Below are 20,730 nucleotides of genomic sequence, written 5' to 3' on the forward strand. Positions count from 1 at the left end.
ATATTTCAATATCACAATAATCTTACAATTAAGAACTACAAGTTTAAAAAAAAAGAGAAAAAAAAAGAACTAACATAAAAAAATACACTTCTGCTAAATACTTCTAATTTATTTTCCCAAACCACGCGGAGCCGCACTACATGGACTAAAGAGCCGCATGCGGCTCCGGAGCCGCAGGTTGCCGACCCCTGGTCTATGTGATGGCATGCCATATCTGGCCCAATTGTGGTTTGGTTTATGTGGCCCAGGCCCATAGAAAACAGGTCTTCCCCTGATCCAGCATCAAGCTGGCACTTCTGATTGACTGGTGCAAAGAATGACGGCCCTTTGGTGGCCCGGATCAGGTTTGGCAGAGGTAATCCACACATGGGCCAGCACAGGACCTCTTTAAATTGTCTGGATTCAGTCATTTACTTTTATGTTCTTTTTCTAAACTGAACTGCAGATAAACCAAAGGCCAAACTGAGAGCTGATAACACAGCTGTTCCAGTAGGGGGCAGTGTGACCCTGACCTGTTCTATGAACCCATCATCATCATCTGGATGGAAATACTGCTGGTACAAAGAGAAGTATGGTGTACCTGTGAGACTACAGGATGCAATTTTTCTGTCAAATGACCAAATCAGCGTCTCAGAGGGAGGACTCTACTGGTGCACAGGAGAAAGAGAAGCTTACTTCTCAGAGTGGAGCCAGCCAGTCAGGATTGACACTATTGGTAAATTTAAATTTTACTTCCTACAAAGCACTACATAAGATGATGGCTAAACTTTTTCATAATAATGTGTTTTTATTGTACTTTCTTGAACATTAACAGTCCCAATCAGGCCTGTTGTGACTCTGTATCCAAACTGGTCTGAGATATACAGAGGAGAGACGATCACTGTCAGATGTGAGATCCATGGAGGAGACACTGAGTGGGATTATGAGTGGGAAACAAACAGCATGATAAAACCTCCAAATCAAAATGAATACAGGATTAGATCTGCTTCATCATTCAACAGTGGAAACTATCGCTGTAAGGGCAGAATGAAAAGTTCACAGCATGAAACAACAGAGTGGAGTGATTCAGTCACACTGACAGTTTCAAGTGAGTCGAAGATCTTTTAATAACTGTTTTATCAAATCCTCAGAGGTTTCAGGTTTTAGTTAAAGAGATGGATGTCACAACTAACACACACTTCATTCTTTTCACCTGATGACTTTTATTTAATTTTGTATTTATTTATTTGTTTAGTTTTTACCATTTGACAAATAATTTTCCTTCATCACTTGCAGGATAATTGTTTCATATTTGGTGCTAGTAGCTAAATTATCTAGTGAGGTTTTTATAAGCTTGATCATTATTGTAACACTTTTCTTCTTGAATCATGTGACAATGTTTTTCTTTTCCTGTAACATCAACAGCAAGTAAACCCAGAGCCACACTGACAGCACAAAGTTCAGTCATACCAGCAGGGGGCAGTGTGACACTGAGCTGCTCTGTGGAGGGCTCTGCTGGCTGGAAGTTTGACTGGTTCAGACGTGATTCAGTCTCTTCTAAAGCTCAGCTCATGAGAGGAAATGAAGCAAACAGAGTTATTAGTGTCTCACAAGGAGGTCTGTACCACTGCAGAGGAGGGAGAGGAGATCCAGTTTACTACACAGAGGACAGCAGTGACGACACAGTTATGCAAAACAGTGAGTTTAATTATTTTATTTCTGCCAAACTGAGACAGATCAAGTTATGTGATCTCTGCTGTTTGTCTGTTTCTTTTTCCGACTTGGAGAGGTGGAAATGAGAAAATAGAAGAACTTCAGTGTCATTGTGACAAAGTGTGCACTCTGAAAGAGCCCTTGTGGTTCTCAGAGAAAAAAATCATTACAAGCCTTCAGTTTATTTGAATCATTTTAGCATCAACTATTAAGAAAATAAATGAGCAGCATAATATTCACATGGCTGCAGGCTCTCTTCATGTATGTTTCTAGACTGACAATCTAAAGTTTTATATGTTCATTTTTATTAAACTCATTAACGTTCAGTTTACCCACACTGATTTGCTTGTTAACCTCCAAGTTCATATTATGCAAAGCAGACTTATTCCAACACAAGAATATCAATAAAAGATGTTAACTGTATATATGGGCGCGTGTGTGCAACGTGTCGAGTCTGCTATATATTGCCTCAAGTGTCCTGTCTGGGTAAGGCAGGCGAAATCTAAAAACGTACCTTTGTGTTGCCCGTTGCTGGCCTGAGTTTGGGCACATTCTACAAACCTGACGCAGAGAACAAAGTGAACAACACCCTACTTCATTCAGCTGTATGTGAACGTGCCGCCTTTTCATAACCTCTGTCACCCAGAGACAAAAGCCCCTTTTCCATTAGTACCTACTCGGATCGAATCACCATGGAACGCCACAACTCGACTCGGATTGACTGGTTTTCCATAAAAATCTAGTACTCCCTAACCTGGTTGTGGTTGTCGTCATAGCAACGTGTCCAATAATAAATAATAAAAACAAAGATCGACCAAATGGACCAATACGGCAATACCACGATGATCCATTTGGCAAAGTAAATCCATTGGGTATCCTTGTTGGTCTTCAGACAACAATTCTGATGGCTAAAGAACCAAATGGGACAGGCAAAAAAAAAAAAAAAAAAAAAAAAGCAACGTGTCCAAGCATGCTGCAACATGGATGCTACAAGAAAGGTGGACATTGAGGCAAGAATATACCTGCTGCTCGGTCTATGGCTTTCCGTCAGACTCGGGGACCACTGCCGTTGTGCTTTGTAGCCGTATCTGACAGATTTCTCTGTAAGATCATGAATGCTCTTGGTCCCTTTCGACATTTGTTAAATCATCTATCAGGAACCTTGTGGTAACAGCCCTATGTCTCTAGCAGGTCCCTGAGGTCACGGGATCAGGGCCTACTTGTTATACAGCATGCAAGGCTGAGTAAGGGAAACAGAGCAGGTTGTGGAACTCTCTTCCTCTGAACTAGCATAAGCAAGGGTTTTACAACAGTGGGAACACCATCGCCTGTCCAATTTATTGAACCTATCTTTTCTTTTAACTGTCATGATGTCTTTTTTTTTTGTATTTTTGTTTCGTGCCTGTCATGATCTTCAGAGCCCATGGTGACTGATGGATGGTTGAGATTTAAAGGGGCCAGCAGAACAAATTAAAGTTTCACGTTCTTTAAAAAATAACTGTTTGATGTTTATAACCCACGTTACTCTGTGTTAGGGGCACCCTGACTATCTGGTTGGGTATAGACAATTAGAGGGAAATTGTGCTAGGCTGTGTTAATGTCTGACAGCACAGTGTGCTCTAGGCAGCCACCGTTTCTTGAACTGGAACCCTGGAGCCCCTCTTCCATACCTGCATCAGCCAGACAGGTGAAGACATTTTTATAGTTGTTGGTGCCAGGGTTAATTGCACTGGGGGTGTCATGGACCCAGATCCATCTCTCAGTCGTCAACTTGTACATTCCTACACCCCTACATAGCGGGCCTGATAGCCCTCGCATGTACAAAGTATATACTTGTACATTTTACAAAAAATGTTGTGTTACAGTTACAGAAATTGTAATGTTGTGACTTTGTTTTCATGTTTAAACATTTTGTCTGTGAATCAACTGTTTTGCAGTCACTCTAATCTTATGTTAATAATGGCAGAGTTTTTATGTTTCTGTTTGTCTCCTAACTGGATCATTCTTATGTGAACAGTTCCCAGTAAGCCCACTGTGACCCTGCAGCCATCCTGGCCTCAGATATACAGCGGTGAGACAGTCACTGTCAGATGTGAGATTCAGGGAGGTGAAGGAGCTCAGTGGACGTATGAATGGAGACAAAACAAGTTAAACACACCTCCAACATCCAATGAATACAGAATCATCACAGTTACTGAGTCTGATGGTGGAGAATACAGCTGCCGGGGCAGAATGGGATATTTCTTAACACAGTGGAGTAAAATCATCACACTGACTGTATCATGTAAGTTGGAGATGTTTCATCAAAAGCTAAATCCATTGACAGCTCTTCTTTATTTTTTTATTATTTTTATTGCACATGTGCAGTACTAGTTGTTGCACCAACATATGATGCAGTTGCTTCAGTTTCTTTTAGCATGTTATCTGTTTTTGAAATGAATCTTAGAGGTTTCAGGTCTGGCTTAAAGAGTCTGGTCTCATGAGCAACACACACTGCTTTTTCACTTAAGCCCCTTTTCCATTAGTACCTTCTCAGATTGACTTGCCATGGATTGCCACGACTCAACTCGGATCGACTGGTTTTCCACTACGATCTAGTACTACCTAACTTGCGTGGTTATTAGGGGTGCAACGATACACAAAATTCACAGTTCGGTTCAATACTTTGGTGTCACGGTTCGATATTTTTTCGATACAAAAAATGTTCATGCCTTTTTAATTTATCATTTATTAAAATTATAAATATATATTTTAACTCAAAAGTACAGTTTTTAAATTGAATGTTGCTGAAACAACAAAATAAAAAAAAATCTATCTGATCGAGAAATCACTCATCTTTGGAAAAGAGAGTTTATTACAGAGAAATGGCTCTTTCCAAAATAAAAGCTATACTATACACTTCTTCTGGGCTATACTCTCAGCAGCATATTAAATATATCAGGTCCCCATAAGGAGAATCATGTGCTAACGGCTGTCTAAATGACTTGGGTAAAGTTTGCAGCATGCGTGCTTGTTGTTTTTGTCTGCTTCCACTTGTCTTTGCACTAGGATGCTGTCGGCGTAAATGTGCAGTCATATTCGTTGTGTTCCCAGTAGTGCTGTCAGCGTTAATCTTGTTAAAATGACATTAACACCATAACGCGGCAAATCTCCGTTAACAAGCTACCACGGATCACCCCGTGCATGGGGCTGGACGGCGTCAACATGTTAACAAGCTAACTGCGCTAACGCACTAGTTCCCACAAATTGAGCATTGCGTGGCACATCCGACATACTGTTTTACTTTTGTCCATGACTCGCTTACCATCAGGGTCATGTTTCACATGAAAACCATGATAGTTCCAAACGCCAGATCTGAATGAGGGTGGGGGAGGTTCAGTTTCGGGTAGCATTGAGGCAGTTGCCATGTTGCAACGAGCTTAGCTTCTGTCTTGCTAGTTTGTGCTGCGCTCAGTGGATCTGCACTCGACAGTGCAGCCTAGGCGGAGTAGTCGAATGCAGATCCACTGAGCTCTCAACACAGACAACATCGTCAGAAGAAAAGAATAAATAAAATAAATAAATAAAAAATGTTGTATTGTTCGATACATATGGGTACTGAAACGAAAGCACTGTATCGAACGGGTCGATACGAGTATCGTTGCACCCCTAGTGGTTATGTACTAACATCCAAGTAGGTACTAATGGAAAAGGGGCTTTAATGAAGTCTGAACTGCAATCCTTGAATCGCTACCTTATCGTGGTGGAGGGGTTTGTGTGTCCCAGGGATCCCAGGGGCTATGTTGTCTGGGGGCTTTTGCCCCCTGGTAGGGTCTCCCATGGCAAATTGGTCCTGGGTGAGGGACCAGACAAAGAAGACCCTTATGAAAAGTATATCGAGGGAACAGTTTACCCTGCCCGGGATAGGGTTACCGGGGCCCCGCCCTGGAGCCAGACCCGGGAAGGGTGCCCGAGGGCGAGCGTCTGGTGGCACAGCCCGAAGAGGAGACATGGGCCCATCCTCCCGCAGGCCCACCACCCGCAGGAGGCGCCATAGGGGTCGGGTGCATTGTGTGCCAGGTGGCGGCCAGGAGCGGAGGCCCTGGCGGACTGACCCCCGGCTGCCAAGACTGGCAATAGGGACATGGAATGTCACCTCTCTGGTGGGGAAGGAGCCTGAGTTAGTGCGTGAGGTTGAGAGGTACCGGCTAGATATAGTCGGGCTCACCTCTACGCATGGCTTGGGCTCTGGAACCAGTCTCCTGGAGAGGGGCTGGACTCTGTCTCAGTCTGGAGTTGCCCCTGGTGAGAGGCAGCGGGCTGGGGTGGGTATTCTAATATCCCCTCGGCTTGCTGCCGGTACGTTGGGGTTTTTCCCGGTGGACGAGAGGGTTTGTTCCCTGCGCCTTAGGGTCGGGGAATGGGTCCTGACTGTCATCTGCGCTTATGTGCCGAGTGGCAGGGGCGTGATTGGGAGGAATGGCCTCCCTGATCTGAACCTGAGCGGTGCTTTGTTATTGGACTTCTGTGCTAATCACAGTTTGGCCATAACGAACACCCTGTTCGAACATAAGAGTGTCCATAAGTGCACGTGGCACCAGGACGCTCTAGGCCGTAGGTCGATGATCGATTTTGTAATCGTATCAAAGACCTGCGACCGTATGTTCTGGACACTCGGGTAAAGATAGGGGCTGAGCTGTCAACTGATCACCACCTGGTGGTGAGTTGGATCAGGTGGCGGGGGAGGACGCTGGACAGACCTGGTGCACCTAAACGCGTAGTGAGGGTGTGCTGGGAATGTCTAGCAGAGGCCCCAGTCCACGAGATCTTCAACGCACACCTCCGGCAGAGCTTCAACAGCATTCCGAGGGAGACTGGGGACATTGAGTCCGAATGGACCATGTTCAGTGTCTCCATTGCCGAAGCTGCTGCATTGAGCTGCGGCCACAAGGTGGTTGGTGCCTGCCGTGGTGGTAATCCCCGAACCAAATGGTGGACACCAGAGGTGAAGGGAGCCACCAGGCTGAAGAAGGAGTCCTATCGGGCTTGGTTAGCCTGTGGGACTCCGGAGGCAACCGACAGGTATCGACAGGCCAAGCGGAATGCAGCTCGGGCAGTGGCTGAAGCAAAAACTCGGGTGTGGGAGGAGTTCGGAGAGGCCATGGAAAAAGACTTTCGGACTGCCTCGAAGAGATTCTGGCAAACCGTCAGGCGTCTCAGGAGGGGAAAGCGGTGCTCTACCTGCACTGTGTATAGTGCTGGCGGAGCGCTGCTGACGTCGACTGAGAAAATTGTCAGGCGGTGGAAGGAATACTTCGAGGACCTCCTTAATCCCACTGACACGTCTTCCGAGGAGGAAGCAGAGTCTGGGGATGAGGGGAATGACCCGCCAATTTCCGGGGGCGAGGTCACTGAGGCAGTTAAACAACTCCTTGGTGGCAGAGCCCCTGGTGTTGATGAGGTCCGCCCCGAGTTCCTGAAGGCTCTGGACGTTGTAGGGCTGTCCTGTTTGACATGCCTCTGCAATGTTGCGTGGAGATCAGGGGCAGTACCTGTGGACTGGCAGACCGGGGTGGTGGTCCCCATCTTTAAGAAGGGGGATCGGAGGGTGTGTTCCAACTACAGGGGGATCACACTCCTCAGCCTCCCGGGGAAAGTCTATGCCAGGGTGCTGGAAAGGAGAGTTCGTCCGCTAGTCGAACCTCGGATACAGGAGGAACAATGCGGTTTTTGTCCTGGTCGCGGAACACTGGACCAGCTCTTTATTCTCTCGATACTTGAGGGTGCATGGGAGTTTGCCCAACCAGTCTACATGTGTTTTGTGGACTTGGAGAAGGCATTCGACCGTGTCCCTCGGGGTGTCCTGTGGGAGGTGTTGCGGGAGTATGGGGTGTTTGGCCCATTGCTACGGGCCATTCGATCCCTATACAACCGTTGCAAGAGCTTGGTTCGCATTGCCGGCAATAAGGCGGACTCGTTCCCGGTGGGTGATGGGCTCCGCCAGGGCTGCCCTTTGTCTCCGGTTCTGTTCATAATTTTTATGGACAGGATTTCTAGGCGCAGCCAAGTGGCGGAGGGCTTTCGCTTTGGTGGCCTCAGAATCTCATCTCTGATTTTTGCGGATGATGTGGTTCTGTTGGCTTCATCGGGTGAGGGCCTCCAGCTCGCACTGGAACGGTTCGCAGCCGAGTGTGAAGCAGCGGGAATGAGGATCAGCACCTCCAAATCTGAGGCCATTGTTCTCAGCTGGAAAAGGGTGGAGTGCCCACTCCGGGTCGGGGACGAGTTCCTGCCCCAAGTGGAGGAGTTAAAGTATCTCGGGGTCTTGTTCGCGAGTGATGGGAGAAGGGAGCCGGAGATCGACAGACGGATTGGGGCTGCAGCTGCAGTAATGCGGACGCTGCACCGGTCCGTCGTGGTGAAGAGGGAGCTGAGTGTAAAAGCGAAGCTCTCAATTTACCGGTCGATCTACGTCCCTACCCTCACCTATGGCCACGAGCTGTGGGTAGTGACCGAAAGAACGAGATCGCGGATACAAGCGGCAGAAATGAGCTTCCTCCGAAGGGTGGCTGGCCTCTCCCTTAGAGATAGGGTGAGAAGTTCGGCCATCCGGGAGGGGCTCAGAGTAGAGCAGCTGCTGCTCCACATCGAAAGGAACCAGCTGAGGTGGTTCGGGCATCTGACAAGGATGCCCCCTGGGCGCCTCCTGGGTGAGGTGTTCCGGGCATGTCCCACCGGGAGGAGGCCCCGGGGCAGACCCAGGACACGCTGGAGAGATTATATCTCTCGGCTGGCCTGGGAACGCCTTGGTATTCCCCCGGATAAGCTGGAGGAGGTGGCTGGGGAGAGGGAGGTCTGGGCCTCTTTGCTTTTGCTGCTGCCCCCGCGACCCGGCCTCGGATAAAGCGGATGAAGATGGATGGATGGATGAACTGCAATCGACAATATGGCCTTCTTTTTTTGGACACTGTTATGTAAAAGTAAATACCGCACATTTTACTAAAACTCTTACAGTTACAGTTTGAAAGTTATAAATTAATATATTGTGACTTTGTTTTGATGTACAGTCCTAATTGTATCCTTCTTATAAAAATAAAGTATAGTTATAATACATTTAAATAAAAAAATCATAAAAATATAAATATACCCCCTCCCCCCCCCCCCCCCCCAAATCATCAATACAGAATTAACTGGGTTACATTCTTATTACTGATCAAAAAAAATTGTTTTGCTTCAAATTATGCTTCAAAATTCAAATGGTCTTATTATAGCATTTGAACTATGCATTCATAGAATTTATAGGGTATTATGTTGCCGAACAAATGAGTAAATGCCAGTCCCGGCGTTTCCCGGGCATGACAGATCCCCATGTACTAAATAGAAGCAAAGGAGTTGAATTGAAAAGGGGAGGGAGTGTGGGGAACGTAAATGAGAATGAACCGCTTGTGGAACTGGGGGAACCTATATAGATGAGAGCTGGAAGGAGCCTGTTTGGAGGCATGGTTTCACTCCTGAAATTCTGATACTCAATCTCCAATTGTGAGTCAATATTTTTTGTGACATTGAATTCAGAGTTAAGAGACGAAACATTGAGAGAAAATCTTTGTTGAACAGATCCTGTCCTCACTGTGTCTCCATCATGGCTGAGTCCTGGAGCCTCGGTAACTCTGAACTGTGAGGTTGAACATCCGTCTGCAGGATGGAGCTTCTACTGGTATAAAGCTGTTCCTGATCTATCAGAGAAATCCTCCAGTTATGAGCTGCTACCTGATGGCAGTGGGACTGCACAGGACTCCTACATCATTCATGGACAGACACACACAGCAGGATATGTGTGCAGAGCTGGAAGAGGAGACCCAGAGTATCACACTGATCACAGTCAACCAAAGTTTGTCTGGTCTGCAGGTCAGTTTGTAATCTTTGATCTGTAATAACGTCACAGGGTGGCTGTAGCTCAGGAGGTAGAGCTGGACACCTACTGATTGGAAGGTTGGTGGTTCGATCCCTGGCTCCTCCAGTCTGCATGTCAAGTATCTTTGGGCAAGATACTAACCCCAACTTGCTCTCCAATGCATCCATCGTACTTAGAAAGCACTATGTATAGATAAAGTGCTTGTGAGAATGGGTGTGATTGGGTGAATGAGGCATGTTGTATAGAGCGCTTTGAGTACTCCATGAGAGTCGAAAAGCGCTATATAAGAATCAGTCCATTTACATATGTTGGACATCTTAGTACAGATCACATGACAGATGATGAAGACATTTGTTGGCTGAATGATGTAAACACAAGCAAACACTCTCTTACACAGATTTAGTGCATTCGGATAGTGTGAAGATTTGTGTAGCGCATACTGTACACCTCTGTGTACTGCACACTGTGGACAAACTACAGGAAAGCAGGTTTACAAAAACTTCAAGTAGCTTCTAATGATGCCCGAGATTATTACTGAGAGACCCAGATGGTTCAGTGCAAGTGACTTCATTTAATGTTGTATTATTGTATGTATAAAGTTATTGTTGCTTTAACAACTATGAGATTTTTTAATGTGTAAACACTGATTGACTGACCAAATACCTTAATTAAAATATTTTCACTGATCTTCAGAAGATAAAGTAGTATTTTTACTGTGATATTTTGAATGCTAACATCTGTGAGCTTTGTCTCTTCACTGCATGTTGTTTCCAGATGTTCATTCAGCAGCGTCTCTCACAGTGAGTCCTGACAGAGTGCAACACTTCACCTCTGACTCTGTCTCACTGACCTGTGAGGGAAACTTCACTGAGTGGAGAGTGAGGAAGTTCTCTGAGGACGGCCGACTCTCTGACTGTAGGAGAATGACTGGATCCACATGTGACATCAACACATCAAAGTCAGATACTGCAGTGTACTGGTGTGAGTCTGGATCAGGAGAGTTCAGCAGTGCAGTCAACATCACTGTACAGAGTATGTTATTATACATTTACTTCTTGGATCTGAATCATTTAGACATCAAATGAACATTTGTCCCAGCTTTGCTGTATGTGGAGTAATTATGTGGTAAAACAAATATGACACATACCGTAGATTTTAAATATCCAAGATCAGATCTTCATGATGAAAAGCATTTGTACAATCTGTTCTTATTATTGTTTGTCAGCTTTTTCTCAAAGTGTGCACCAGCTGATGTGACTGGAACAATATGTGTGATTGTTTCACAGATGATGGTAATGGTCCAATCCTGGTGAGTCCTGTTCATCCTGTGACTGAGGGAGCTTCTGTTAGTCTGAGCTGCAGTTTGAGAACACAAAAAATACTTTCCAATGTGTTTTTCTATCACAATGACAAACTTATTCAAAATGATCCCCGAGGGGAGCTGAAGATCTCTGCAGTGTCAAAGTCTGATGAAGGTTTCTACAAGTGTCAGTACTCAGGAAGAGAGTCAGCACAGAGCTGGATGTCAGTTAAAGGTGAGCAGGATCAAAACATTTGATGGAGTTTTCTAAACACGTCTGATGACTGAGAATGAACATTAGATTGTCTGATTTAAGTCTCGCAGTCACCTGGCTCCATTTCATAAAAGTATTTATTTATATAATTATAATTTATCAATAATTAATTATTGTTTATTGTAACTGTGTCAGGAGCTGACAGCTCTTCATCTCCTGTGTGGTTGATTGTTGGACTGGTTCGTGGAGTCGCTCTCATTATTATTCTCCTGCTCTTGTTGTATCGCTGCAGAATGACCAACAGTGAGACCTTTTCCTTTACTTACTACAAACTCTTTATCATTCAAAGACACAAATGCATCATGAGGTTCAAATGTCTTTTTTCCCCTACATTTTTAATAAGGTACTGCTAATGAGCAGACGCTCAATCAGGATGGTCAGCAGCAACCATCCTCCTCTCTTCTTCATGGTTAGTTTTTCACGTAGTTTCAAATATTGTGACGCTATTTGCAACAAGACTGTACTTATTACACCGTCTGCAGCTTTTAATATAAATGTTATTTGCAAGAATATTTGTGTTTAAATTAGTATCACAGACATGAGGTGACTGATTTTCTCTGACCTGCAGGTGTTCGTTCTCTCTATGAGGCAGTCAGAAGATGTGGAAACACTGAAAATGGTAAAGTATACAAGCTGGATGATTATACAATAGCTGTGTTTAACATGAAAGTGATTAAAATTATTATTTCAGGTCCAGCAGAAGGGGATTACACCAATGTCACATCAGTGATTCAGCTCAAAGTCATTAACAAGAAAAGTGAGTGTACAAAATGTGAGATTTGAAATACAAATTGTATCCATCCATCCAATTTCTTCCGCTTATCCGTGGTCGGGTCGCGGGGACAGCAGCCCAAACAGAGAAGCCCAGACCTCCCTCTCTCCAGCCACCTTGTTCGGGCGAACACCAAGGTGTTCCGAGGCCAGCCGAGAGATATAATCTCTCCAGCGTGTCCTAGGCCTCCTCCCAGTGGGACATGCCCAGAAAACCTCACCCAGGAGGCATCCTTGTCAGATGCCCGAACCACCTGAACTGGCTCCCTTCAATGTGGAGGAGCATGTTCTGGGCCTCCTCCCAGTTGGACATGCCCGGAAAACCTCACCCAGGAGGCATCCTTGTCAGATGCCCAAACCACCTGAACTGGATCCTTTCGATGTGGAGGTGCAGCGGCGAGATACTTTAACTCCTCCACTAGGGGCAGGAACTCGTCCCCGACCTGGAGTGGGCACTCCACCCTTTTCTGGCTGAGGACCATGGCCTCAGATTTGGAGGTGCTGATTGTCATTCCCACCGCTTCACACTCGGCTGTGAACCGTTCCAAGGCGAGCTGGAGGCCATCACACGAAGAAGCCAACAAAACCACATCATCTGCAAAAATCAGAGATGAGATCCTGAGACCACCCAAGTTAAAGCCTTCTGCCACTTGGCTACGCCTAGAAATTCTATCTATAAAAATTATGAACAGAATCGGTGACAAAGGGCAGCCCTGGCGGTGCCCATCACCCACCAGGAACGAGTCCGCCTTATTGCCGGCTATGCGGACCAAGCTCTTGCAACGGTTGTATAAGGACTGAATGGCCCATAGCAATGGGCCAGACACCCCATACTCCCGGAGCACCCCCCACAGGACCCCCTGAAGGGCACGGTTGAATGCTTTCTCCAAGTCCACAAAACACATGTAGACTGGTTGGGGAAACTCCCATGCACCTTCAAGTATCCTTGAGGGCAACATTGTAGAGGCATGTCTACCAAGACAGCCCTACAACATCCAGAGCCTTCAGGAACTCGGGGCAGACCTTGTCCACCCCGGAGGCTCTGCCACCAAGCAGTTGTTTAACTGCCTCAGTGACCTCGCCCCCAGAGATTGGCGGGTCATCCCCTTTGCCCCCAGACTGTGCTTCCGCCTCAGAGGACGTGCCAGTGGGATTGAGGAGGTCCTCGAAGTATTCCTTCCACCGCCTGACAATTTTTTTAGTCGAAGTCAGCAGCACTCCACCTGCACTATACACAGTGCAGGTAGAGGACCGCCTCCTGAGTCGCCTGACGGTTTGCCAGAATCTCTTCGAGGCAGTCCAAAAGTCTTTTTCCATGGCCTCTCCGAACTCCTCCCACACCCAAGTTTTTGCTTCAGCCACTGCCCGCACCGTGTTCCGCTTGGCCTGTCGGTACCTATCAGCTGCCTCCGGAGTACCACAGTCTAACCAAGCCCGATAGGACTTCAGCTTGGTGGCTCCCCTCACCTCTTGTGTCCACCATTTGGACAGGGATTACCACCACGACAGGCACCAACTACGTTGCGGCCGCAGCTCAGTGCAGCTGCTTCCGCAATAGAGGTGCTGAACGTGGTCCATTTGGACTCAATGTCCCCAGTCTCCCTCGGAATGCTGTTGAATCTCTGCCGGAGGTGTAAGTTGAAGATCTCGCGGACCGGGGCCTCTGCTAGACGTTCCCAGCACACCCTCACTGTACGTTTGGGCACGCCAGGTTTGTCCAGCGTCCTCCCCTGCCACCTGATCCAACTCACCACTAGGTGGTTATGACAGCTCAGCCCCTCTCTTTACCTAAGTAAACATATGGTCTCAGGTCTGGTGATACAATTACAAAATCAATCATCGACCTGTGGCCTAGAGAGTCCTGGTGCCACGTGCACTTATGTTCGAACATGGTGTTCGTTATAACCAAACTGTGGTTTGCACAGAAGTCCAATAACAAAACACCGCTCGGGTTCAGATGCGGGAGGCTGTTCCTCCCAGTTACGCCCCTCCAGGTCTCACTGTCATTGCCCACATGAGCATTGAAGTCTCCCAGTAGGACAACAGGCTGGGTACTCTGAACCGCCACTCGGCGCATAAGCACAGATGACGGTCAGGACCTGTTCCCTGACCCTAAGGCGCAGGGAACAAACCCTCTTGTCCACTGGGAGAAACCCCAACATACCAGCAGCAATCTGTGGGGATACCAAGATACCCACCCAAGCCTGCCGCCTCTCGCCAGGGGCAACTCCAGACTGAGACAGAGTCCAGCCCCTCTCCAGGAGGCTTGTTCCAGTGCCCAAGCCATGCGTTGAGGTAAGCCCGACTTTATCTAGCCGATACCTCTCAATCTCACGCACTAACTCAGGCTCCTTCCCCACCAGAGAGGTGACATTCCATGTCCTAATTGCCACTCTTCGTAGCCGGGGATCGGTCCGCCACGACCTCCGCTCATGATCGCCGCCCGGCTCACATTGCACCCGACCCCTACTGTGCCCCCTGTAGGTAGTTGGTCTGTGGGAAGATGGGCCCTTGTCCCTTTTTCGGGCTGTGCCCGGCCGGGTCACCAGATGCTCGCCCTCGTGCACCCTCCCCGGGCCTGGCTCGAGGGCGGGACCCCGGTAGCCCTATACCGGGCAGGGTAAACTGTTCCCACAACGGTCTGCAAAATATACATTGGCAATTATTCTCACTGATAATAAAGGCATTTGTGGACAAAACAGATGGTGTTTGTTTTGAAATGCTTTCATTTGATCACCTCAACAGGGCAACGTGGTGACCCAGAGGAGACCTCTTACTACAATATGTCAATACAAGTTCAGCCTCAGCTCTAAAATCTTAACAGCAGCTCTTTAGCTGTTTTTCTTTTCTTTTTTTCCTCTTTAAAGTCTCTTAAAAACTCAAAGTCACTTTGAGTGAAAAGGAGAATATTTTGAATTCAAAGCAATGATCCTGATAGCCTGAGTTTATATTTCCTTCAGAAAGGATCGCGCAGTGTGTTTTGCTTGTTTCACTACCATTATATAATAATTTTAATGGAATTTAATGTACTGTAGATCTGTTTTTATGTTTTTAACCATTTTACTTGATGTTTAATATATATAAATTCTTTCTGTAAAGCACTTTGTAACTCTGTTAATAAAAGTGTGATATAAATAAAGTGTGTTGTTGTGTGTCAGACTGAGAGTACATGTTTCAGCTGTTCAGTGTTGCGCATGAATCCACCGAAAAAGCATCATTTAAAGGCACTCATGTCATTTAAAACAGCTTACAACCCTCCAAAATGAACTAAAGCGATCGACATAATGGGAAGTGACAACTGCTCTGACGTTATGCTAAGCAGCTTTTTTACTGGGGAGGTCCAGTCTGTACTTTTGTGTAATGCTGATTTGTGCATAGTGAGTCAATATGCACCCCTGTAGGCTTCCTTGGCCTATTTATCCCTTTTCAGCTGGGGTTCCAAGCTATCTGAGCAGGTACTTAAAATGTGATGTCCTCAGATTACATGCCACCGATTGGCTATTCAGTGGCATCACTGGATGAGTGATGAAAGCGTTTCATTCACAAAAATCAAAAGCACCATTTCTGAAACCTGGCAAAGAGGGAAATTATGACAAAAAAAACAGCACTGTGGCCCCCGAGTCTGACAAAACACTACAGACAGAGCAGCAGCTATATCCTTGCCTCGACATCAACCTTTGTTGTAGCATTCATGTCACATACTAATTACATCATGGGATGCTATGATGCATTAGTATGACAAAGGCTATGCACATTCGGTAGTACCTGATTGTAATGAAAAACTGGACAGTCCAAGCTGTGGAGATTTGATCCGAGTAGGTACTAAAGGAACAGGGGCTTTTGATGCCACTCCTAAGGTTGGCTTTGACAGTGCTGTACAGAGACCTGTCCTTCAGCCTTAAGGCTGAGTTTTGTACACTATGAGAGCGCTGAATTAATGAGCTCATTTAAAAAAAAAATTAATGCATCACTGTTTTTCTTTAGTACCTCAACCTACCCCTTTAAAAATGTGTGTGTCATGTGTGTTGGATACAGTTAAGCAAATGTTGTGCAGGATCTTTGCTGTTTCAGAAAAAGACACAAGTGTTGGCTGTTTTTAAACTTTCCCTCAGCCTCTTCTCATGAGTGAAGTGCTCATTTCATCTGATGTCATCAAATCTTTCGTCCTCTTTACCCACATTCTTTGTGTGTCTGATGCACCTATCTGATGAAGTCTACATATAAATTAATAAATAAATGCAAATAAAGCTAATTTAGAGGTAAAACTGATTGGTGGGGAATGATCGGTAGTAGGTCACTTTACTAAAAAGATTCACGCTAAAAATTATTATTTTTAATCTGTTGTGCTTCACAGGAGGCTATTTTAGAAAAATATAGACCTGCAAAGAAATACAGTGATTATGTTTTATTCAAGTAATAGTAAAATATCAAAGTACAAAGATGACAATACAGAATAATATCTTTGTTCTTCTGGTTCATTCATACCATTTATATTTTCAAAATATGTACTTATACTGAAATATGTGTGCACTATATACCAATCAGCTGTGTAAATAACACTGAATAACTATTCATCATGGCACCTCCTAGTGGGTGGAATATATTAGAGAAGAAAACTTGACTTGGCCTCCAAATTCCAGGTTACAGGACTTAAAGGATCTGTTGATTACATCTTGTTTTCAGAAACCACAGCACACCTTCAGAGGTCCAGTGGAGTTTATGCCTTGATATATTAGGGCTGTTTTGGCTGCAAAAGAGGAACCAACCCAATATTAGGCAAGTGGTCATAATGGTGCCCGATGCCCACATAATGTTGTGTAGGTCTGTCAGCCACAACATCCAGAATCTTGAGAAACTTAAAGCAAATTACAGAGGTCTTGTAAGGTACACCCTACAATAATACACACAGAGAAAAAAACCCCAAAATCATATGACCCCCTATGAGTAAGCACTTTGGCGACAGTGGGAAGGAAAAACTCCCTTTTAACAGGAAGAAACCTCCGGCAGAACCAGGCTCAGGGAGGGGCGGCCATCTGCTGCGACCGGTTGGGGTGAGAGAAGGAAAACAGGATAAAGACATGCTGTGGAAGAGAGACAGAGGTTAATAACAGATATGATTCAATGCAGAGAAGTCTATTAATACATAGTGAGTGAGAAAGGTGACTGGAAAGGAAAAACTCAATGGATCATGGGAATCCCCCGGCAGCCTACATCTATTGCAGCATAACTAAGGGAGGATTCAGGGTCACCTGGTCCAGCCCTAACTATATGCTTTAGCAAAAGAGGAAAGTTTTAAGCCTAATCTTAAAAGTAGAGATAGTGTCTGTCTCCCGAATCCAAACTGGAAGCTGTTTCCACAGAAGAGGGGCCTGAAAACTGAAGGCTCTCCCTCCCATTCTACTTTTAAATACTCTAGGAACAACAAGTAGGCCTGCAGAGCGAGAGCGAAGTGCTCTAATAGGGTGATATGGTACTACAAGGTCATTAAGATAAGATGGGGCCTGATTGGAGCAGGATTTACTTCCCTGTTACCTTCTTCAGTACCATATGCTGATACAGTCCAGAACAGCTACCAAAACTCTACTCACACAGCAGTCGATTATCTAGTGTTACATGGTCACTACGCACAGCTCTGAATCCTGTAGGTCCCCTGAAAAACAGAGCTTCAAATCAGAAGTACTTAACTCCCTAGTATAATACTCAAACACGTACCTTAAAGCAGATAACTTGTACGCTGGAGAGGGAATGGCGTGTCAGAAATTTAGAAGATCAACATTTATTCTGGAGAAATTCTTTATTATTCTATAAGAAAGCACTCTGGAAAGTTAGAACATCTGTGTTCCAGAGGTGCGGTCCCTGGCTCAGCTGCAGGGCAGTAGTGGTGCAGTGAGCTCAACGCAGCGGTGCCGTGAGAACACAGCTGGTGATGCTTGGACTGATAACAGTTCTCTTTTCCCTTTTTAGTGACAGGAGAGAAGGGGTGCTTGGAAAAGCTGATACCGGTGCTGATTAGACTGTGAACTGTTGCATAAAAGTCAGAAATAAACGTGACATCTCTCAGCATCAAACTGTGTATGTGTGTGGCGTGCATTCCACAATCTTATTATTCAACACTGATTGAAAAAAAAAAAAAAAGAACAACCCTAAGTTTCTCTTCAGCACTGTAGCCAGAATGACAAAAAGTCAGAAGAGCTCTGTTGAGCCAACCATTCCTTTAAGGTTAACTAGTAATGACTTGTGAACTTCTTCACAAATAAAACTTTCTGAGAAAAAAAAAATACTCATAATCATCTCACAGATGTAACATTATCTACAGCTGCTTTCAGTACCATTGATATTTATTTAGACTCTTTTTCTCTAATTGATCTTTGTGAGTTAACTTCAGTATTTACTTCCTCTAAATCATCAATGTGCCTTTTAAATTACAGATGATTCTCTTTTGATGTCAGTGGATGGTGGAATCGTTTAATAGACTCCAATTTGTTCTTGTAAATGGAGAGTACTCTTTACACGGTGAGGATAAATATGGAGTTCCACAGGGTTCCATGTTAGGACCAAACATGCTTCCCTTAGGCTGAATAGACTGGAGTGTGCAGATGAGTCCTAAGTTCTTCAAATTAAATAACCTTTCCATTTCAATTCAATTCAATTTTATTTATATAGCGCCAAATCACAACAAAAGTCGCCTCAAGGCGCTTCATAGATACAGAGAAAAACCCAACAATCACATGACCCCCTATGAGCAAGCACTTTGGCGACAGTGGGAAGGAAAAACTCCCTTTTAACAGGAAGAAACCTCCGGCAGAACCAGGCTCAGGGAGGGGCGGCCATCTGCTGCGACCGGTTGGGGTGAGAGAAGGAAGACAGGATAAAGACATGCTGTAGAAGAGAGACAGAGGTTAATAACAGATATGATTCAATGCAGAGAAGTCTATTAATACATAGTGAGTGAGAAAGGTGACTGGAAACTCAATGCATCATGGGAATCCCCCGGCAGCCTACATCTATTGCAGCATAACTAAGGGAGGATTCAGGGTCACCTGGTCCAGCCCTAACTATATGCTTTAGCAAAAAGGAAAGTTTTAAGCCTAATCTTAAAAGTAGAGATAGTGTCTGTCTCCCGAATCCAAACTGGAAGCTGGTTCCAAATGGGTGTTAGTTTACATGGGATAAGTGACCACTTAGTAATCTTTAAGACCACGCCAGGCTGAAGTGTTCTGTCTTTACCAGAGAGTCCAGAACACATGGTTGGAGATCTGACAGTAAAAGTACAGAATGAAGCCTCAACCTTTAGCCTAATGTGTCCCAATCACATCTGTCCAGGCCACACTGTCATTTCCCACATAAGCACTGAAGTCAGGAAGTACGACAAAAGAAAATTTTAATAATCTCTTTCATATTTGAGTTTGTGAAACATACAGGTCTTTACCTTCAGTTCAACTGCACAGTGAGTCATTTCCTTTTTCTGGGGCCAGACTTAAAACTATAATTGCACCACAGGGTGAGAACATTCACACATCTAGTCTGAGGTCAGAGGAGCCTGACTCAAATAAAATGCATAAACATGTTTTTATGCAGACTGAAAGAAGAATTTCAACATAATTCCTCTGATAAACAATCAAAAGGAAAAACAAATTAATTAAAAAGTGTTTAAAGAGAATACAGACTCCAAAGGAGAAAATCAGATGCCTATAAGCTCTGATAAATTAGAAAAGCTTTACCACTGAAATAGAGACGAGAAGATCTGTGAAGAACTAAAACTTATTTGAAGTACACCTGCAGGATCAATCAGTCATTACTGATTCAGTCATTCTGAATGATTTGTTTAAAAGAAAATATTACATTTTAAATACCCTATATGACTTTAAAGTTGTATTGCATTTGTTACATTTGGCTGTTTTTAATTATTTAAAAATTTATTTTTCAACTAATTTACAAATTAATGGTTTTTCGGAGGGGGGCAACAAGGTAAATGTTTGCAGTGGACAGGAAATGTGAACACGTCAAGCAGCTGCTGTGGTCAAAGCTACAGGAGCTGTTTGAGGTTGGTGTACAAGGAAGGAAGCACAGAGAGGTGATAGAAGGAGGAGCTGAATATAAACTCTGATCTTATCTACATTAAGTGCAGCTTCTCTTTGTTCTGCATTTATTATCAATGCAAAGTCGAACACTTTGAGATTAGATGCAGATCAGCGTGCAGGGCTGGACGTGAGGATGGGGCACTCTTTGCTCTGTTTGCTGGGGTTATTCTGTGAGTACAATACACACCTTTACTGTTTGAATGGCAGTGATGAAGGAAAATGTTTCTCACTGGTAACAATTACATTTTATCTATATACAGTGTATTCTTAAAACGTCAAATTAGATAGCCTCTGCTTAGGTTCCTGCCCCAATGGTTCAGCCCTGTGGAAGATGGATGGATCAAACAATGTTTTATTTTGTTAATTTCTGAAGTGATCTGGTTCAAAGGTTTCTGCAATTTACAACCGGGTACAAGATATGTGTGTCATCAGCAAATAAAACAAATGTTCAAAAAAAGAAGTGTCCCAATCGAATGTATTTATGAGTACTAATATTTCATGGTTAATTGTGTGAAATGCTTTTTTCAGATCCAGTAAGATTTCTTGCTGTGCCTGGAATTTATAACTTCTTCTGTGAGATCAAAGATTGTTTTGCACCTTCTGATTGTCAGTTGTCTAATATCTGATGTAATTTAATTCATTGTTTTAGTGCTCTGCACAATCCTCCGTGGAAATGCTGCAGGTGAGAAATTGTTTCTTCTTACCATTTATACCATATGTG

At 44.7% G+C, this 20,730-nt stretch overlaps 1 protein-coding gene across 1 annotated transcript in view; it reads left to right on the plus strand.

Moving 5' to 3' along the window:
• The first annotated feature begins 316 nt into the window (after positions 1-316).
• The window catches only part of LOC146579953 (basement membrane-specific heparan sulfate proteoglycan core protein-like), a 28,520-nt gene continuing 8,106 nt past the window's right edge, over positions 317-20,730 (plus strand). The window contains exons 1-14 of the mRNA XM_085268037.1: positions 317-344; positions 446-715; positions 815-1,087; positions 1,405-1,677; positions 3,710-3,976; positions 9,286-9,576; positions 10,358-10,615; positions 10,870-11,118; positions 11,293-11,400; positions 11,501-11,566; positions 11,726-11,776; positions 11,849-11,914; positions 14,674-14,739; positions 20,659-20,691. Of these exons, the coding sequence (XP_085124163.1) occupies positions 317-344; positions 446-715; positions 815-1,087; positions 1,405-1,677; positions 3,710-3,976; positions 9,286-9,576; positions 10,358-10,615; positions 10,870-11,118; positions 11,293-11,400; positions 11,501-11,566; positions 11,726-11,776; positions 11,849-11,914; positions 14,674-14,739; positions 20,659-20,691 (2,299 nt within the window). The remainder of the gene's footprint in view (positions 345-445; positions 716-814; positions 1,088-1,404; positions 1,678-3,709; positions 3,977-9,285; positions 9,577-10,357; positions 10,616-10,869; positions 11,119-11,292; positions 11,401-11,500; positions 11,567-11,725; positions 11,777-11,848; positions 11,915-14,673; positions 14,740-20,658; positions 20,692-20,730) is intronic.

This window comes from Mchenga conophoros, linkage group LG3 (assembly GCF_057382185.1).
Source record: "Mchenga conophoros isolate Kocher_MC1m ecotype Shallow Benthic linkage group LG3, M_conophoros_male_GT1.1, whole genome shotgun sequence".
NCBI lineage: Eukaryota > Metazoa > Chordata > Actinopteri > Cichliformes > Cichlidae > Mchenga > Mchenga conophoros.